General features: G+C 39.3%; 1 protein-coding gene across 4 annotated transcripts in view; it reads left to right on the top strand.

The window, feature by feature from the left end:
* ddc (dopa decarboxylase) overlaps positions 1 to 20,083 on the top strand; it is a 33,919-nt gene extending 13,836 nt beyond the window's left edge. For all 4 annotated transcript variants that reach the window (XM_058400502.1, XM_058400523.1, XM_058400507.1 and 1 more), the window contains 10 exons: positions 7,612 to 7,746; positions 7,988 to 8,131; positions 9,310 to 9,376; positions 9,495 to 9,589; positions 12,413 to 12,480; positions 13,410 to 13,486; positions 16,289 to 16,308; positions 16,904 to 17,002; positions 18,210 to 18,311; positions 19,146 to 20,083. In XM_058400502.1, coding sequence (XP_058256485.1) covers positions 7,612 to 7,746; positions 7,988 to 8,131; positions 9,310 to 9,376; positions 9,495 to 9,589; positions 12,413 to 12,480; positions 13,410 to 13,486; positions 16,289 to 16,308; positions 16,904 to 17,002; positions 18,210 to 18,311; positions 19,146 to 19,346 — 1,008 coding nt within the window. In that variant the 3' untranslated portion in view covers positions 19,347 to 20,083. The remainder of the gene's footprint in view (positions 1 to 7,611; positions 7,747 to 7,987; positions 8,132 to 9,309; positions 9,377 to 9,494; positions 9,590 to 12,412; positions 12,481 to 13,409; positions 13,487 to 16,288; positions 16,309 to 16,903; positions 17,003 to 18,209; positions 18,312 to 19,145) is intronic.
* The last annotated feature ends 521 nt before the right edge of the window (positions 20,084 to 20,604 follow it).

The following is a 20,604-nucleotide window of genomic DNA, read 5'->3' as shown; positions in this document are numbered from 1 at the left end:
ATAAACATAAATATGATTATAGCAGCGGATGACAGGTAGAGGCAGTGCAATAAGTAATGAACAATATAAATTGTGTGTGCGTGTCCACACAGTCAAGAGAGAGTGTGTGTGTATCTGTGTGTGAGAGAGACAGAGAGTTGATATACAGTTCAGTCCTGAGTGAGAGTGTGTATGTATGTGTGTATGTATGTGTGTGTGTGTGTGTGTGTGTGTGTGTGTGTGTGTGAGAGAGTGTAGAACAGTTCAGTCCTGGGTGTTGAGGAGCCTGATGGCTTGAGGAAAGAAACTGTTACACAGTCTGGTTGTGAGGGCCCGAATGCTCCGGTACCTCTTTCCAGATGGCAGGAGGGTGAAGAGTGTGTGTGAGGGGTGTGTGGGGTCAGCCACAATGCTGTTGTTGGCTTTGCGGATGCAGCGTGCAGTGTAAATGTCCGTGATAGAGGGGAGAGAGACTCCAATGATCTTTTCAGCTGTCCTCACTATCCGCTGAAGGGTCTTGCGATCCGAGACGGTGCAGTTCCCAAACCAGGCAGTGATGCAGCTGCTCAGGATGCTCTCGATGGTCCCTCTGTAGAACACAGTCAGGATGGGGGAAGGGAGATGGGCTTTCCTCAGCCTCCTCAGGAAGTAGAGGCACTGCTGGGCTTTCTTGGTGATGGAGCTGGTGTTGAGTGACCAGGTGAAGTTCTCCGCCAGATGGACACCAAGGAATTTGATGCTCTTGACGATCTCCACCAAGGATCCGTCGATGGACAGCGGAGAGTGGTCACTCTGTGCTCTCCTGAAGTCAACAACCATCTCTTTGGTCTTGTCAACATTCAGGGAGAGGTTGTTGGCTCTGCACCAGGCTGTTAGATGTTGCACCTCCTCTCTGTTTGCTGACTCGTCGTTCTTGCTGATGAGACCCACCACGGTCGTGTCATCAGCGAACTTGACGATGTGGTTGGAGCTGTGCATTGCTGCACAGTCGTGAGTCAGCAGAGTGAACAGCAATGGACTGAGCACACAGCCCTGAGGAGCTCCAGTGTTCAGTGTGGTGGTGCTGGAGATACTGCTCCCGATCCGGACTGACTGAGGTCTCCCAGTCAGGAAATCCAGGATCCAGTTGCAGAGAGAGGTGTTCAGGCCCAGGAGACTCAGCTTCTCAATCAGCTGCTGAGGGATGATTGTGTTGAATGCTGAACTGAAATCTATGAACAGCATTTGAACGTAGGAGTCTTTACAGTCCAGGTGTGTGAGGGCCAGATGGAGGGTTGTGGTGATGGCGTCGTCCGTGGAGCGGTTAGGACGATACGCAAACTGCAAGGGGTCCAGCGAGGGTGGTAGCTGTAACTTGATGTGCCTCATGACGAGCCTCTCAAAGCATTTCATCACAATTGGTGTGAGTGCGATGGGACGGTAGTCATTGAGGCAGGAAACCGTAGACTTCTTTGGCACAGGGACGATGGTCGTTGTCTTGAGGCACGTAGGGATGATGGAGCTGCTCAGCGAGATGTTGAAGGTGTCAGTGAAAACATCTGCTAGCTGCTCTGCACACTCCCTGAGAACTCTGCCAGGAATGTTGTCTGGTCCAGCAGACTTCCGTGGGTTAACTCTGCATAGAGTTCTCTTCACGTCAGCCGTGGTGAGACAGAGCACTGGGTCATTAGGAGGAGGGATGGTCTTCCTCGCTGTTGTGTTGTTCTGTGCCTCAAACCGAGCGTAGAAGTCGTTCAGCACATCAGGAAGGGAGGCATCACTGTCACAGGCAGGTGAAGTTGTCCTGTAGTTGGTGATCGCCTGGATGCCCTGCCACATGCGCCGGGAGTCTCTGCTGTTCTGGAAGTGGCCGTGGATTCTCTGGGTGTGTGCGCGCTTCGCCTCTCTGATGGCTCGGGACAGTTTAGCCCTTGCTATTTTTAAGGCCGCCCTGTCCCCTGATCTGAAGGCAGAGTCTCTCGACTTCAGAATAGCACGCACTTTCACAGTCATCCACGGCTTCTGGTTGGAGTGTGTTGTGATGGTCTTGGAGACGGTCACGTCACCGATGCACTTCCCGATGTAGCCGGACACAGATGCCGTGTACTCCTCCAAGTCAATAGAGTCGCCGTTGGTTGCAGCCTCCGTAAACATGTCCCAGTCAGTGCACTCAAAACAGTCCTGAAGAGCAGAGATGGCTCCTGCTGGCCAGGTCTTAACCTGTTTCAGAACCGGTTTAGAGCGGCTGACGAGGGGTCTGTATGCTGGAATCAACATAACAGAGATGTGGTCTGAGTAGCCGAGGTGGGGGCGGGGCTCCGCACGATACGCGCCGGGAATGTTTGAATAAACAACATCCAGCGTGTTCGTCCCTCTTGTAGCAAAGTCCACATACTGATGGAATTTAGGGAGCACTGTTCTGAGATTTGCATGATTGAAATCTCCGGCGATGATGAACAGTCCGTCGGGGTGAGCATTCTGCAGCTCGCTAATAGCTCCATACAGCTCACACAGAGCCTCCTTAGCATTAGCGCTGGGTGGAATGTACACTCCGATAATGAGAGTAGTGGTGAATTCCCGGGGTAAATAAAAAGGTCTGCATCTAACAGTCACAAACTCCACTACCGATGAGCAGTAGTTAGACACAAGCACAGAGTCCTTACACCATGCCGTGTTGATGTAAACACACACACCGCCACTGCGAGTCTTACCACACAGAGCCGTATTCCTGTCGGCACGAAACACGGTTAGCCTGGCTAGCTGAATGGCGGCGTCCGGAACTCTGTCGCTGAGCCACGTCTCCGTGAAAGACGCAGCAGTCTCTGAACTCACGCCGTGTAGTTCGCTGGAGTCGGATGTAGTCCAGTTTATTATCCAGTGAGCAGACGTTGGACAAGATGATGGAAGGGAGTGCCGGCCGGCTAGGGTTGGTTGTTAGCCTAGCACGGACACCCGCCCGTTTACCGCGCTTCCGCTTCCTCGAATACCGTTTGCGAAGTCCTCTCTCCCGGCCACCAGCATCAGGTGACGCCGAGGAATGAAGGCCTGGACTTCGCAGCAAGCCGAGTCCGAGTCAATAACTAGTACAGAGGCAGAAATGATGATACAACTGGACTACATTATACAACCAAATACTAGGGGGTTTGAAAAGTTTCATGGAAAATGTAGACCAAGGCCAATGGACAGATAACATGTTTTACCAATGGTATGTCATGATAGGACATCACAAGCTCCAATCATTATGGCCACAAGAGGGCCGAAGGACTGCAATAGCACTGAATGCAATCTACACAACTTATGCCTATTTATTTGTCTCCTGCACTCAATGTCACCTTCTTTAACCCCACCTGGAGGAACAGCCTGACAGCAGCCTGCAGCATCTAACAGCCTGGTGCAGAGCCAACAACCTCTCCCTGAACGTCGACAAGACCAAAGAGATGGTTGTTGACTTCAGGAGAGCACAGAGTGACCACTCTCCGCTGTCCATCAACGGATCCTTGGTGGAGATCGTCAAGAGCATCAAATTCCTTGGTGTCCATCTGGCGGAGAACTTCACCTGGTCACTCAACACCAGCTCCATCACCAAGAAAGCCCAGCAGCGCCTCTACTTCCTGAGGAGGCTGAGGAAAGCCCATCTCCCTTCCCCCATCCTGACTGTGTTCTACAGATGGACCATCGAGAGCGTCCTGAGCAGCTGCATCACTGCCTGGTTTGGGAACTGCACCGTCTCGGATCGCAAGACCCTTCAGCAGATAGTGAGGACAGCTGAGAAGATCACCGGAGTCTCTCTTCCGTCCATCACAGACATTTACACCGCACGCTGCATCCGCAAAGCCAACAGCATTGTGGCTGACCCCACACACCCCTCACACACACTCTTCACCCTCCTGCCATCTGGAAAGAGGTACCGGAGCATTCGGGCCCTCACAACCAGACTGTGTAACAGTTTCTTTCCTCAAGCCATCAGGCTCCTCAACACCCGGGACTGAACTGTTCTACACTCTCTCACACACACACACACACACACTCTCACTCAGGACTGAACTGTATATTAACTCTCTGTCTCTCTCACACACACATACACACACTCTCTCTTGACTGTGTGGACGCGCACACACACACACACACACACGCACATAATTTATACTGTTCATTACTTACTGCACTACCTCTACCTGTCATCCGCTGCTATAGTTATATTTATGTTTATTCTATTTGCACTACCTCAACCGCTGCTGTGTATTTTTGCACAATATTTTTGCACAATACTTTTTTTTTTATTTTTTACATCATTTCACTTTATCTATTTTATTTCACTTACATTCCAGTACATGTTCTTTTATTTCTTTTCTGCGCTAAGTGTCCTGTGTTCTTTTGTGTTGTCTTTATTGTATTTATTGTCTTTTTGCACTGTCTTGTCTATGCTCTGTTCGCACCTAGCTGCACACTGTGCACTTTACGTGGCTAAGACAAACTTCTGTCCTAGCTCTGTGGTGGTGTTTGTTGTTTTGTGTTGAACTTGTTTTTGTATGTTTATGTAGCACCAGGTCCTGGAGAAACGTTGTTTCATTTCACTATGTACTGCGCCAGCTATATGTGGTTGAAATGACAATAAAAGCTTCTTGAATCTTGAATCTTGAAAAAACATTGAAACATATTCTGGCCATATTGATGGTTACACTGTCTTCCTTAGGTTGACATCTTGGTCCTTGTAGAGTTCTATGGATCACAGTGTTCTGGTTTGCTGGAAATAGAGTGACCAATCCTCCTTGTTCCTGCTGATAATCCTTTTCCAGTGTTAATCTGGCATATTCATACCAAGACGCATATTCTGGTCATCCTCTAGCAGGAAGCTAATGCAACAGTGATTCAGGTGGAACCAAACAATTTTTCCTTCTACCTTCAGTGCTGTGGGTGTAGCCAGGATGACTTTAAATGGTCCAGCCCTTCTGGGCTCGTTCCACCTTTGTTTGAAGACTTTGACCTAAACCCAGTCCCCTGGTTTTACAGCTCTCAGCTCTTCGTCGATTTTGCTCGTTCCTCCTTCAGTGGTGCATTTCCCGTGTTGAAATATAGCTCACTGTATATCAGTTAAATGGTTTACATAATTGCCAATTTTTTTTCAAGCTGTTCAAGCAGCAGGCCTTTAGAAGGTCCTCATAAGTATGTTAGAAATGGTGTTCAAATCTACAAAACATTTTTAATGTTAATGTGACAGTTGTTTAAACTGTCACATTACTGACACACTCACTGACACAAAATTGTCATCCCATTAATTGAAAACAAATGGACTCTAATTTGACCTTCAAATTACCTGCTAATCCTAAAAGTTCACATGTAATATTGGACTATTTTCCTGAATAAATAAATTGGCATATATATATATATATATATATATATATATATATATATATATATATATATATATAGTTTCATGCAAAAGCTTGGGCACCCCTCTATGGCTTTATAATAATGTGCTCTTTCTCTACAAAAAAAAGATTGTAGTGATATGCCATTATTATTTTTTTTAAAGAAGGCTGGATAATGTGATGTTTTTCAGACAGAAATACAGTGTAGCAGTACTGTGTTGTGTAAAATAAAATTGAAAGTGAAAAATAGGCTGTGCAAAAGTCTGGCCATCCTCTCATTGGTGTGGATTTGAATACATGTAGTCACTTAATACTTAATACTAATTGATTGCAATAGAAAGGAAAAAAGAAACAGGTGAAACCAATCATGAAAAAAGATATTTAAGGTAGCTGATTGGTAGTTGTGCTTTTCCTTCATCTCTATGGAAAGGTAGCAACATGGGAACGTCAAAAGAAGTCTCTAATGACCTAAAACTAGGATAATTCATCAACATAAATTAGGAGAAGGATACAAAAAGTTGTCACAAAGGTTTAAAGTCTCTGTCTCCACAGTTAGAAATATAGTTAGGAAATGGAAGGCCACAGGAACAGTCCTTGTGAAAGAAAGATATCTGAAAAGCAAAGCCGAAGAATGGTTAGAATGGTCATGGTCAAATCACAAACCACCTCCAAAGAGCTCCAAGAACATCTTGCTGCTGACAGTGTCATTGTACATCATCCTACAGTCCAGCGAATTTTGCACAAGGAACAGCTCAATGGAAAGGTGATGCGGAAAAAGCCTTTTCTGTGTACTGCTAACTAGCAGAGTCGTTTAAGGTATGCAAAGGCTCATCTGGACAAGCCAAAATTGTTTTGGAATAATGTCCTCTGGACAGATGAAACCAAGATTGAGTTATTTGGTCACAACCAGAGGTGCTTTGCATGGCGGAAAAAGAAGACAGCGTTCCAGGAGAAGAACCTGCTCCCTACTGTGAAATTTGGTGGAGGGTCCATCATCCTGTGGGGCTGTGTGGCAAGCACAGGTAGTGGAAACTTTGTCAAAGTTGAGGGTCACATGGATTCCACCCAGTATCAGCAGATTCTCAAGAACAATGTTCAAGAATCGGTCAAGAAGTTGAAGTTACACCGGGGTTGGTTGCTTCAGCAGGACAATGACCCAAAGCATTGTTCCAAATCTACCAAGGAATTCATGCATAGACACAGATACAATGTTCTAGAATGGCCATCCCAGTCCCCAGACTTGAACATCATCGAAAATCTATGGATTGATTTGAAAAGGGCTGTCCACGCTCACCAGCCATCAAACCTGACTGAACTGGAGAAATTTTGCAAAGAAGAATGGACCAAAATACCTGCAGGCAGAATTCAAGGACTTATCACTGGCTATAAGAAGCGTCAACAGCAAAAGGTGGCTCTACTAAATATTGATGTCATTATTTCATTGGGGTGCCCAAATTTTTGACTACCAGTCAAAAGTTTGGACACACCTTCTAATTCCATGGTCTTTCCTGATGTTTATTTCTTTCTACATTGTAAAACAATGCTGAAGGCGGCCGAAATACACAATAATGTCCTTTGAACAGTTGATATTGAGATATGTCTGCTACTTATGCTCTGTAAAGCCTTCATAACGGCTCTAATCTGAGGTGCTGTTAATTGGTGATTTCTGAGGCTGGTAACGCTAAATGAACTTCTCCTCTGCAGCAGAGGTCAGTTTTGGTCTTGCTTTACTGGGATGGTCTTCATGTGAGCCAGTTTCATCATTGTGCTTGATGGGTTTTGCAAATGCACTTGACAATACTGTTCTTGCAAGAACTATTCCAGAACACTGACCTTCGTGTCTTAAAATAACAACTGACTGTTTTTTGTTGTCATTACATATGGATTACTAAAGTCCATGTGTGTTATTTCATAGTTTTGAAATCTCCAGTATTGTTCTAGAATGTAGAAAATAAATCCCTAAACAAAAAACACTGAATTAAAAGGTGTGTCCAAACTTTTGACTGGTAGTGTGTACATGTGTGTGTATATATATATATATATATATATATATATATATATATATATATATATATATATATATATATATATATATATATATATATGTGAGGGTTTAAATTAGAGTATAGATCTATGCTTCATTTGATTATTACTTATTATTCAATTAAATTGAAGCTTGTTAGCTTGTTGGAGCTGTTGGAGCTCTGTCATCTCATGAGTCATAAAAATTAATAGTATGATTATGCAATTAATTTTTTTTTTTAATGTTTGTTTTGTATTTCAGGGAACCGCTAGTGAAGCAACTTTAGTAGCACTTCTTGCTGCTCGCTCCAGGATGGTAAAACGGGTTCAAGCCGATCATCCTGAGTTGACCGAGGTGCACATCATGTCCAAACTAGTAGCCTACGCATCAAACCAGGTCAGAGTCTGTGTGGATTGACACACAGGAAAAATTATTATATGCTGTGTTTCTAATGCTTCCTGGTTCCTGGTGTGGTTTGTTTAACTTATTCCTTTACTAACCTGTAATTCTACATAAATCTTTATACCCAGATGAATTGTCTTGAATGTTTTGCTTAGAAAATGGTGTTATTTTATAATAACACTTTGGTCAGAACAATTAAATGCTTGGAAAGTTTTCAATGTTCCTTACCCCGCAGGCTCATTCATCCGTTGAGAGAGCAGGTCTAATCGGAGGCGTGAGAATGAAAAAACTTCCCACTGATAGCAAGTTTGCAGTGAGGGGGGAGTACCTGAGGAAAGTCATAGAGGAGGACAAAGCAGCAGGCCTCATTCCCTTCTTTGTAAGTGTATGGTTACATGTAAGCATTCGCTTTCTGTTAAAACAGGAGAAAAAATAACCCTCACTGCCCCTCTCAGTACAAAATTATTTTACAAACCTATTCAAAAAAAAATGTAGGCATATTATTTCAAAGTGTTCAATAATATTCTGTCTAATCTTTTTTTTTTAAGATTACAACATTATTTACAGACATATTGCTAATGATGTATTGTGATTTCCAACACTGTAAACATAGATAGATAGATAGATAGATAGATAGATAGATAGATAGATAGATAGATAGATAGATAGATAGATAGATAGATAGATAGATAGAATAATATTATTAAATGTTCTGAAAAATATATATTAAAAATTTAGAACATTTGCAGCTTCCATTACTGCAAACCATTACAAATCAAACTGATCAATTTAAGATGTCCGCACTAAAACATTCGTGACAATATCAACTGCTGATTGATCAAGGATTTATTTTAATTCATAGAAAGCAGATTTTACAGCAATTTAAATACTTATAAGTCTTTACAATTTGTGGCATATTTTAAAACCTCTACTTTAAAAAAAAGTTTCATATATTTCAACCAAAACGACATAGAAATATTTTATATTAACTTTATAACCTGTAAGCTTTCCATCTGCAGAGATCGTGTTTTGTAAATAAGAAGCCTTTTTTAAAACATAATTCACGCATAAGTAATATTTTTTCAGTTGCTAATTCTAACGCTACTTTGCGATACGATTTGAACAAGTTGTGGGTTATGTGCCGTAGTGAAATGGACATAAGTCTAATAGATTCTGATTGTGTGTGATGTAAATAAATCTTTACTTTTTTGTTTGCTATTAAATAAAATTTGGAAAATAATTCTTCAGGGATTTTTTTTTCAGTCAGCAGTGATCAGTTAAGCAAATACCATGACTGATGATTTACCTCAGGAGATTAGACCAGAGAGAACAGAGAGAGCCGCATAGGTGATACTTCATCAGAATTATAACTCATTATTGCTAATAGACAACCTATGTTTTTTTTTCCCCACTTTTAATGGTAACCATACATTAAAATGCTTTATAAAAAATAAATTAAAAAAAAGCAAGAGAGAAAAATATTTCAGTTCAGTTTATATAGTAAACTGGAATTTCCACAGTATTGTTTAATGATTTATAAAATTTCCTTTTCTGAAGTTTTGTGCCACACTGGGAACGACACCATCATGTGCATTTGACCGTATCACTGAGCTTGGACCCATATGTGAGTAAACCTTCCCTTTGCCCTCTCTTTTCCTTTGATATTATACTACACTGAAGTAATATTTCAGTCACAGTAATTAGGGACATTTATATTTTTCTTGTGCTCTTTTTGGACATAGGTAACGCAGAGGGGATATGGATGCACATTGATGCTGCGTATGCAGGAAGTTCGTTTATCTGTCCTGAGTTCCGACCTCTCCTGGACGGTGTGGAGGTGAACAGAGTTTTTTTTTCTTTTAAATACGTTTATGGAAGGACTCTGAAGTGTGTCTGAAGTTTTCATTTTGTCAGGTTTTCCTCCATGGGAAAGTCTTCAGGATTTTCCATTGTTTTATTAACTTATAAAGATTAATTAAAAAGACCAATGAGAGACAGAGTGTTTATAGCTGCTATAACATAAGTGATAATCAAAACTAGCTAAAGGAAAAAAATGGCAGAACTTGTACCAGGCATTCCACGACATTAAATGCTTATTAAAAGGCAATCAGCAGTGTAATAAAAGGAAATTGGCTTCTTTTATTACTTTGATTTTGCTTGCTAGTTTTTGTCATCTTAAATAGTTCGCTAATTTGCTTTAACTCAGTTGTTTGCTTAATCTTGCTAGTCTGGTTTTGCTAGTTGGTTAGCTATTTTCTATGCTAATTTCTAGCAGGTTGATGTCTAGCTGGAATCCAATTCCCAACCCTTATCACCTTATTCCCCTTATTCCCAACCCTCTGCACTCCAGACATTTGAATAGTGGCAGCCATTTCTTGCTAAATTCAAATTCAGATTCAAATTCAAATTCAAATTCAAATTTTATTCATCACATACAAGATCGTTTTAAATCGTGAAAAGCATCCTGTAGTGAAATGCTTTTTACGACTGTCCTACATTTGAAGAAAGAAAAGATATTAAAATTAAAGTGTAAAAATTAAAGTGTGTGGACATAAAAAATAAAGGGATATAGTTAAAAATATATAGAGAAAAATAGGGAAAATTAAATGTAGAAATTAAATACAAAATAATTGTGAAAAACCAATAGTATATGCAAATATATGTGTATGTATATATAGATATATATGTATATAAATATGTATATATAATATAAATATAAACAGTAAATCAAATTTAAAAAATAATCATTTTTCTTTTTCTTTGTAGCTGCCATCTAGTTTGTTAGCTAGCTGCTTTCCAAAACCCACCTCATTATCCAAATCATCTCCAAATGCATGTGAATGGTAGTTGATGATTTCAAATCTTGTTGCCATATTTACCTATGCCCATCAAGCAAAGGTCAGACCAATACGTTTTTCGATATGTGTGTGTGTGTGTGTGTGTGTGTGTGGACACACAAAAGTATTCAAATGTCAAAACTGATGTGCGCTGGAGTGAGTTATATGTGGAGAAATTGTCTGGAAATTAGAGCGCCTTTGAGTTGCCCTGGCACCCAGCTGAGTATTGTGGAGATAAGGGTAAAGTAATTTCCTGAGGCGCATACAGACCTTTAGATAAGTCCCTCCTTTTCCCGCCATAACAAAATCTCCCTGTTTATAAGCAGCAGTTCAAACAATACTATTCAGGCCATGCTTGGCTGAAAAGGCCCTGTTCTTTATCAAAAGCTGGAATGACAGCATGATGCTGTTTCCTGTATTGGGACCAGTTGCCAGGAAGCGAATAGGATAGCAACAGTCATACGCTCTTTATAGTGTCTATGGTTTTATTCTCGGACCCGCGGTCTAGCGTCGTTGCAGCAGATGGAGAGGATATTGAGCAAAAGACGCCTGGGTAAATAGATCAGACAGATAGAGCGCCAGCCTGTTAGATGGCAGGTGTGACAGTTTTAAACCAATATTTATGCATCAGGATCAACCAGGTATTGTGGAGGGGTGTAGCAAGGAGGAAGCGTTATGACGGTGCTTGACCTGCGTACATATTAATTTTAATTATCAGCGCTTATAATCAACAACTTAAGGTGTTACAATGATGAATTAAATAAGCAATATGTGAAATATGCATGAGGTCATATAATTTAAAATGGCTGTGTGTGAGAGAGAGAGAGAGAGAGAGAGAGAGAGAGAGAGAGAGAACATTTATAGAGTATACAGTAAAATTCACCCCAAGTAATATTAAAAAAAAAAAACAATTTAATGTGTAACCTTAAAAATTACTGTCTTTAAAACACCATTCCTGCTCCAAATTTTCTTCCTTCATTTCCTTATTAATGCAAATAAACAAATGCCACTTAGCTTTTTAAAGAGCTTAAATTAAAAGGCTAGAGACACCACAGCCCTGTTTCTTAAAGATTACAAATAACTGTATCGTATCCAGTGGTCTATGAAAGATTATATATTTTTTCAAGTGTGTGAAGTTGGAAAGTTCTTTTCTGGTTCTTATAGGGACACATGTCAGTGGTGATTCATTGACATATTAAAGCCTTTCAAATGTTAATGCTAACAAAGTATAGTTATTCATAACTTAAATTTTGATGCAAGTGGCCAATGATTTAAAAACAAAAGTTACTGACAAATATAAGCTGATGTCTGTGTTACACAAAAATGAGAACTGCAACCAGTTCTAACAGGAATCACTCATGATTCCATACTGTGGGAATATTGTTTTATAGCAAATAATCTGATATAAAGCTAATACAATTTTGGCTAATTTTAAGTCAGTGTCTAATAGAATTCTACTGAAAGCAAAGGAAGAAAAAAATGGATTATAGAGTGTATCATAAATCAGAAATGCGTGCACACTACAGTAAACTGTACCATAGAAATGGTACTTATTCCTTCTTATTCTTTACTTTATTATAAACTTACTAAGAATTCAGTTTCTTTTGGTACTTCAAGGGTACTAGGTCTTGAGATTTGAGAACACAAAACAAACCTTTATTGACTACAGTGAAGATCTAAGATTGCATAGTGCATTTATACAGGATCTGTGAAATGATGTAAACAAACTTATTTATGTCCGTTTGTTGTAAACCGGATGAATGCATGCTTATTTTTTATTAAAAGGTCATATTTACAAGGTGTATATTTGTAATTTTTTTCAGTTTGCTGACTCCTTCAACTTTAATGCTCACAAGTGGCTGCTTGTGAACTTCGACTGCTCTGCGATGTGGTGAGTTTCTGGTGTTCTGTGTATTTTTTCCCCATATACACATTTTATCAGTTATCATATTTGGACCCCTTGGACCAAGCAGATTCACCGAGACTCTTATTAGTCTTTCCTATCTGTGTAGAAATAAAAAGGGCAGGAAGAGAAATCCAGCTGCTGTCTCTGTCAGCGCTGGTCAAACAGGATATGAGACAGATGGGGACGTGCGAGAGCACGAGGAGGCGTATTAGGTTTTTACAATATGGCTGCTGTCGACATTAACTGTTTTATATGATAATCTAACACTGATGTTACCATGAAATGTGCACATTTATTTGCACCACAAAGCTGCTGAATTCTTGATGTCAGAAAGCAATAATTTGATTTTTCTATAGCAGCAGATCATGCACTTTTTCTATGTTAGCATTTCTGTAGAAACAACTTAATGTTCTTAAGGAAGGAGTCTCCAGTTTCAGTGCTTTGTTAAAGATGAAACTATGGACAATGTCGCAAAGCACCTTTGAGGAGTGTACAAATGTAAAGTTTAAAATTGAAATTTATATTTATGTCTAATGAACAAACCAAAGGCAACGGTAATGAGAAAAAACTCATTGAGATGATATGAGGAAGAAAAGGGGTAACACTGGAGAAATTTATTGTTAATAAAAAACAGCAGATTATAATCTAGAAATTCGATTTCCTTAATTCATTCACTAAATTGACCAAATTCTGGTCAGTGAAACTGTGTTATAATGATAACAAACATGGCATAAAAATATATCCACAAATATTTGGCCATGTTGTGTAAATAAAAACGAGATTTAATTTGCTGGAAAATTCAGAATGAAGCACATTCCTGAACCATTTTTTTTTAAGAAAAAAGCTATTTTTTGATATTTCTAAGAAAACCACACCTGTTGTTGATTTTGCATAATGTTCCATATGTTATTTAGGGTGAAGAAAAGGGCTGATATTATTGGGGCATTTAAGATGGACCCACTTTATCTGAAACATGACCACCAAGAGTCAGGTATTTCTGCAGCACCCACACAACACTTGCACTGCGAAAAGAAAAACAGTAGCTTAGCCACTCACAATATCTTAAATATATTCATATTTATCTAGCATTATTTATTGTAAGATTACAGTAAGTCAAATATATGATTATTAAAACTATTTCTGGACATCTTTAATAATCTGAAGCTTGAAGTGGCCTTGATGGCAGACGGTTTTTGTTAATTTGGAACATTTATAACTAGAAAAATTAGCTGTCAATAGAATTCTAGTACTTTAATAGGATAAACCAGATCAGTTAGACTATATTTAAGCTAATGGACGTGAGTGATAATGTAAAGTTGTGATAATGTAAAAAAAAAACAAAAAAAAAAAAAAACATGGAATTAATACTCAAAAAGTCAGGAATGAGTTTAGCATATGATGTCAGTCCAATATATCCACTCGCACTGACAGCAGTTTAAACTGACACTTTAAACACTTTACATAATTTCTTTAGCTCGTCCAATGAAGACACATCAGTAAATGATGACAGTAAATGACTTGAACTCACGTTAACTTGCTAGCTGGTTGTATACATCATGCCGCGTGTACAAAGTAGCCTGCTGCACTACGCTGAACACTTCTGCATTGTCATACATTTCTTTACAGTGCCACGTTTGTTTTGTTTCAGTTCTTGTCCCCTGTATTGTCATTGGCTACATCCTTTGTTTGTCTTTACCACTATCGCATGTTTTCTCTTTGCCCTTTTTGTTACTTTACTCTGGGCAATGTTCAGTGTTTACCTGCCTGTCAAGGTGTTTGTCCTGTGTTGTGATGCTCCTTTCCTGTTGAATATTGTTGTTTATTGATCGGCTGACCTCTACCTGTGTATCGTCTCTGATTTTGATTGACGCTGTGGATTTGTCTTCCTGCTGTTTCAATCAAACCATCCACTGCTCGTTTATCCATTTCATTCACAGCTACAATGAATGAATGCAGCAGGAAGGTGAGAGTGGTCTGATGCTAAGAAGCCCATGCCAGGGTTCAATTCGGTAAAATTTCCCCTTGTCCTCCAACAATCTACTCAAACCTGAGGCCAACAGCATGTCCTCCCACAACCTGCTCATGGCACAGCCTCCCATTATCTACTCAACCCTGAGGTCCATGGCACACCCTTCCATGTCCACTCAAACAAGGGCATGAATTAGGCAAAGAAGTCATAGCTATGCCACTAAATCCCAGGAAGGATGTGCTTGATGCACCTCCTGGCTTCCTGCCAGTGTGCACCTGGGCACCTCTGGGGAGAGCCAGCATGCTGGACAATGCCTGCCACAGGGTCTTGGGTATTTTCTGGTCATTTTACCTAGAGGTGCAGGACTCCCAGTGGTGTAGGAAGGCACTGTGGTAGGGCATTTCCCCACATATTTCCCCCTTGAGCTGAGCAGCTCTGCACCCTTCAGTGATACAGTGCATGCTTCTGACTGGTTATACCATTGTTTACTGTGTTTCTGTTTTGGTTCATGTCCCGTCTCTTTCCCAATGCTGTCATTGGTCGTCTCCCTTGTGTGTCTTTATCACTCTCACCTGGTACTTTAGTTTGTTGATTAGTTTGTGTACTTAAACCTTTGTGTGTCTTTGCTCAGGACAAAGAATTGTTCAGCATTTGCCTGCCTGTCTTTACCGAGCCACTTGTTCTGCGTTGTGATTCTCTGGTTATGAAGTTGTTCTGTTCTCTAGGTTGTGTATGTTGGATTATTCCTATCATTTGCTCATCGCCTGACCTCTGCTGGTGTATTGTTGACATTGTGGAATGGTCTGTCTGCTCTTTAAATAAAACTGCATCTCTTTCAGCTTCCCGTTCACGATAGAATGCAATGGGGGGAAAAAAAAGTAATACGGAAAGTGTGCAAAGTGTTTATCTACAGCCAGATCTCTTCCCGCTGTCCATCATCCTCCTCCTCTGTGAAACAGCACACTCTAATTACCCATCATGCTCTTCTCTGCCTTTTGCTCATCTCCCATTCTGAGCACAATAGCAGCTCAGTGAGCAACACAGCTGTGCAGCTGCAGCCGGCCTCTAATTGCGCTGACAGCAAGACAAAAGGGTGGCCGTGTCTGTCCGAGCACACAGGCACATACACACACACATATGCGCACACACACAAACACATACACACACTTCACAGGCCTATCCATAGCTTGTGCACAAAGCCCATTCCCACCTCAAACAACAGAAACCTAATGAAGTTATACTGCACCGCTTCAGGCTTTTCTGCCTTATAAGGAGTGTCATGGCCATGACATCATCAGCATCCACAAACACAGTGGTGCAACAATATCACACTTTTCCATATATCTGTTTCTGGTTATGGAAATGTCAGTAAAAGGTGCTCAGAAACATAACGTGCAGCTCCATTGCTCTACTTTGGAGGGTTTATTCTATTTATATATATATATATATATCTTTCATTACATCAAATTCTTGAAACATACAGCAGGGTTCAAAAGTCAGAGACCACAATGAAAATCTGTGGGGTTTATTTCCATTTCAAATTGTACTTGAACAGAAGGTTTTGGGGTTTTTTAAAAAAGAATTTTGTAATATTTAAAACAAAGAAAGTAAATGTTTAGTATCTTAAACGTCTTATTTGTATTTCTCTATTTGTTGGTATCTATTTAAATGTAAGCATTTGCCCAATACATACTAGTGTACTAGTGGTTTCAAAACTACATGTTAAAGAGATTTTGTCAAGAGTTCAAGAGTATAAGAGTGAAATAAAATCCTTGCTGTTTGTTGTCTTTGATCTATCACTTATCTTGATTTGGTTCTTTGCAGGATTAGTGACGGATTATAGAGTAAGTACTTCAGTACTTATTTATTCTGCGTATTTGGGTGTGAGTTTTTGAACCGTATTGAACTGTACAGTATGTTGTTTTCTTTGTTACCTGTGTTATGCAGGGTTGCCAGGTTTCAGCAAAAGTATGTGTTCATCTAGATCTCAAAAACCCAGACACCTGAAACTAGTCCAAAGATTTTGGGTGTTTGCTCAGACTTGTTCATGGTCACCATGGAGGCCATGCATTTCTTAATGTAATGTAAGGTTCTGTAAATCCTAGACACACTATCTGCACTTCATTTTTATACAGAAATTGATTAGATTTCATCCAAAAAAAATCGCAGACTAATAAGGTAACCGGAAAAAAACTGGACACTGGCAACTCTGATCCCAGCCCAGTGATTTGTCCTTAATATCTTATTAAAAATAATAATAATAATAATTTAGTGTATGACGTACTGGCACTGTCAGGTAGCATAATATAGTAATGGATTTGAACAGCACAGGATGCGAGCTGCTTTGGGACATGATCTGTTTTTCACAGTAATGTTCAATGGAGAACCTTTTGCCCGTCTGTGCTCATGTGTCATGTCTGATCTCGTCTGATCTCCCAGCACTGGCAGATCCCATTGGGTCGGAGGTTCCGCTCGCTGAAGTTGTGGTTCGTGTTGCGTATGTACGGGTGCCAAGGCCTGCAGCAGCATATCCGCAAGGTAATCCTTCAAAGCTGACCTGTCAATCAAATCAATAGTCCATGACCATTTCCTGTCAAATTCCAGAGGAAATGCATTTACATGCCTTATTTGATATGGCTAATTTATTTTCTATAAAAAGATAGAAATAGAATAGAATAAATTCACATTACTTTTATATTGGTGTGGATGATAATGCTTTAAAAAATAGTATTTCCCAGTCATTTAAATTTTTTTCCTGTTTATGTCTTAATTTTTTTCTTTTCTTTTAAAATAAGCTTTATAGTAAAATTGAAGGGAAAGTCTACGTTTGAAAGTAAAGGAGGGGTGGGGCTTCATGGAGGCGGAGTTTTAGGCCCAAACGACACACGATATTATACGATTTTTGACAGTATTTTTTTAGAAAGGGGAAATCATATAAATTTCAGAAAATGCACTTTAAGTCGATTTCTTGACCACTGTGTTGTACCTTTGAGGCTTCTTCAGACCATTACTGTTTTCTCCAGCTCCTGAAGTAATGAGGTTTTTTTTTTTTTATCTGGATTTTAAAATAGAGTGTGTTTGGCCACAGTGGACTTATCATAATGAAGTGTTTGGCTGAGATTAAGGAAACACTTCGTCCACTTTGAATGGCTGTTCTTAGTCACATTAATATGTTTAGCACGTAAGAGTTTATAATTCTGGAAAAACCCCTTTTGCTGCAGTGTTTGTGATGATCTGAGGTACTGAGTGAACAGCTGCCTAACACTTTTAAATGAAAACAATACCAAAGGACAAGACTGCTACCTGCTGGACAAGTTAGGATGTGTAAGATCGTGATTCTTACACAAAGTCTTTATTTAATAGATGTTTGGCCCAAATTAGGGTTATAGAAGTTGTTTTTTTAATTGCAGTAAGAACAAATAACTTGGCACAGCAATAAACTCTATACAGTATTCATCATCAGTATTCAACAATGTGACTGTCTACTCTCTTTTTCCTTTCTAAAGATACAGTTGATTTTGGGGGAGGGGGGTAACATTGCATTTTTAGCATTATAATTTCAATGGCAGACACTCAGATTAAAAACAAATACTATTTTTATCAGATTTCTAATAAGATACAATGTTCATCCTTAAAATGTTCATGTATGCGTTTACATTTTCAGGCATTTGTTTTATATCCTGTAAAATAATAAATAAAATAATAAACAGTTGTGAGATGAAATAAAATGATGTCGTTTTATCAGCAAGTCACACTGGCTAAGGAGTTTGAGAGTTTGCTGCTGGGAGACGAACGCTTCGAGATCTGTGCTGAAGTGGTGCTCGGCCTGGTCTGCTTCAGATTAAAGGTGGGATGTGCAAGGATTAAATTCACTCAGTTTTAGATTTTATTTATACTCAAACACTCTTGAGTTTATACATTTATTTATAAACTCAAAAGATCTTTAGTCAATCTTAATATCAAACATCAGAATGGGGGAAAGTGTGATCTGGCATCGTGTGACATCCAGTGCTTAAGCGGTCAGATCTTCACTGTTGATGAGAGAGTTTAGATTATAATGGTTAGACTGGTTTAACTAAACACTGGCTGGAATAATCATTCTGTACAACTGTGGTGAGCAGAAAAGTATCTCAGAATGGCCAACATTTTAGCAGCAGAAAATCACCTCAGGTTGTCTCAAAGCATCTTTACAGAACAAAAGAAATATAGAACAAAATGTTCAAGATTAATATTAGACTTATATTTAAATTTATTTGTATTTATTCCTTATGAGCAAGCCTGAGGTGACTGTGGCAAGGCAAAACTCCATGAGATGGTAAGAGGAAGAAACCTTGAGAGTAACCAGATTCAAAAGGCAACCCATCATCATTTGGGTGACACCAGAAAGTGTGATTATGAATAATGTCCTTTCTACAGTCATAGCTCCTGAGCAACTCATAAATTAGCTCAACTTCTGAGTTCATTATAGATTCAGCATGATAGTTGGATAAATTTAAAAAGATAATTGTGAGAAAGATTGTCCAAAGATCATACAAATAAGTGTACAGCTGTGTGAGACACCAAAATATTTATTTGCATATATGAAAGTATAGTCTAGAGAGTACTTTATACTATATAGAGATACAAATAAACTTTTTTTTATGTTAATGTAGACAATCATTAAGTTTTATTTTCCACTCAGGGCTCCAACGACCTGAACGAAGTCTTGCTGAAGAGAATCAACAGTAGTCGCAGGATTCACCTCGTACCGTGTCAGTTGGCGGGTCAGTTCGTGTTACGCTTGGCTGTGTGCGCTCGCACCACTGAGTCACGGCACATTCGTGAGGCCTGGACTCACATCACTAAGCTGGCGTCCGAGCTACTCCGTGAAAACCAACACTGAGCACCAGGGCATGATGCCATGCTCGCTAATCATTATTCTCTTACACACATCCTGCTGTTGCTGCAATTCTTTCTCATTTCTCTGTCTGCTTGTTTATGTGTGTGAGATCTATCGGTGTCTGCCAAGTGATATTATACAGCAAAGTCCAAAGGTCTAAGTCCACGATTTAAAATGATTTTTGTGTTTTAAGTTTTATTATTATTATTATGACAGGCCAATTATGGGGCTAATGATTCATTTACAATAACTTTCACTCAGTTTTGTCTTTGTTTGCCATCAGATCAATTATTTTCAGGGCGTATAAAGGAGTTGAGAAAGATTGCATGCATAATCCAAACCAGGCTCCGACATTGAACAAATAGTCGAGACGGTTTCCTAAACAAAATAAATAAACTAGCTAGCTAGTGATAGTTATCACTGCTCTCGCTCCCAAATCGTGACAATTCCTGACTTTTTGCTGATTTTTTTAGAAATTAAATGGTGGTGGACTTGGTACTGGACTTGCCTATATTTTCTTGCCATATTATATATGTCTCTATAAAGAATTATTAATTGATTTTAAAAATATAAATCAAAAATCCAAGGTGTTTTGGGTGTTATTCTGTTGTGGTGTTCTCATGTCTGGTGTCTGGTGTTGGATTTGTGGTGTTGTCTGGCTTAACAGTGCGCACAAACACTTATTGTTGTTGGATTGGTCTAATGGGATTTGAGTTCTGCTGTGATTTCTGAAATAAATAAATAAATGAATGATTAAATAATCTTTTCATTCCTTTGTTTTTCCACATTATGTTTTGCCAAACATTTATTAACATTAAACATTTTTTGTTGTAAATTGGTGCATGGTTACATAGAATCAGGTCCAAAATACACATAAAATAAAATTAAATAAATAAAATATAAAATATGTTCAAGACTGCATTCTTTAGAATTGGGACATAAGTTTTAGTTTTATTTATTTATTTTTTACGTCTACTGGAATAATATTTTCATACACCGTTAGCCAGTGACTTGTGACTTAATGCATATCTATGTAGGATATATGGAAAGACATGGACAATGGTAATTGAAACTGATCACTTTCTCATTCATGGACTTTTCCTTTCAGCAGCACAACATAAAAGCATGCAGATAATCAATGTCAGTGTTCTGAATGGGGGAAATGTAATCATGGTATAGTTGTTTTAAACAGATGTGCTGGTTTAAGTATTTCAGAAACTACTGATTTTCTGGGATTTTCACACACTCAGTTCAGACAGAA

This window comes from Hemibagrus wyckioides, linkage group LG01, assembly GCF_019097595.1.
Source record: "Hemibagrus wyckioides isolate EC202008001 linkage group LG01, SWU_Hwy_1.0, whole genome shotgun sequence".
In the NCBI taxonomy this organism is placed as follows: domain Eukaryota; kingdom Metazoa; phylum Chordata; class Actinopteri; order Siluriformes; family Bagridae; genus Hemibagrus; species Hemibagrus wyckioides.
The sequence above is the reverse complement of the archived record's forward strand: the minus strand, read 5'-3'. Positions and strand labels throughout refer to the sequence as shown.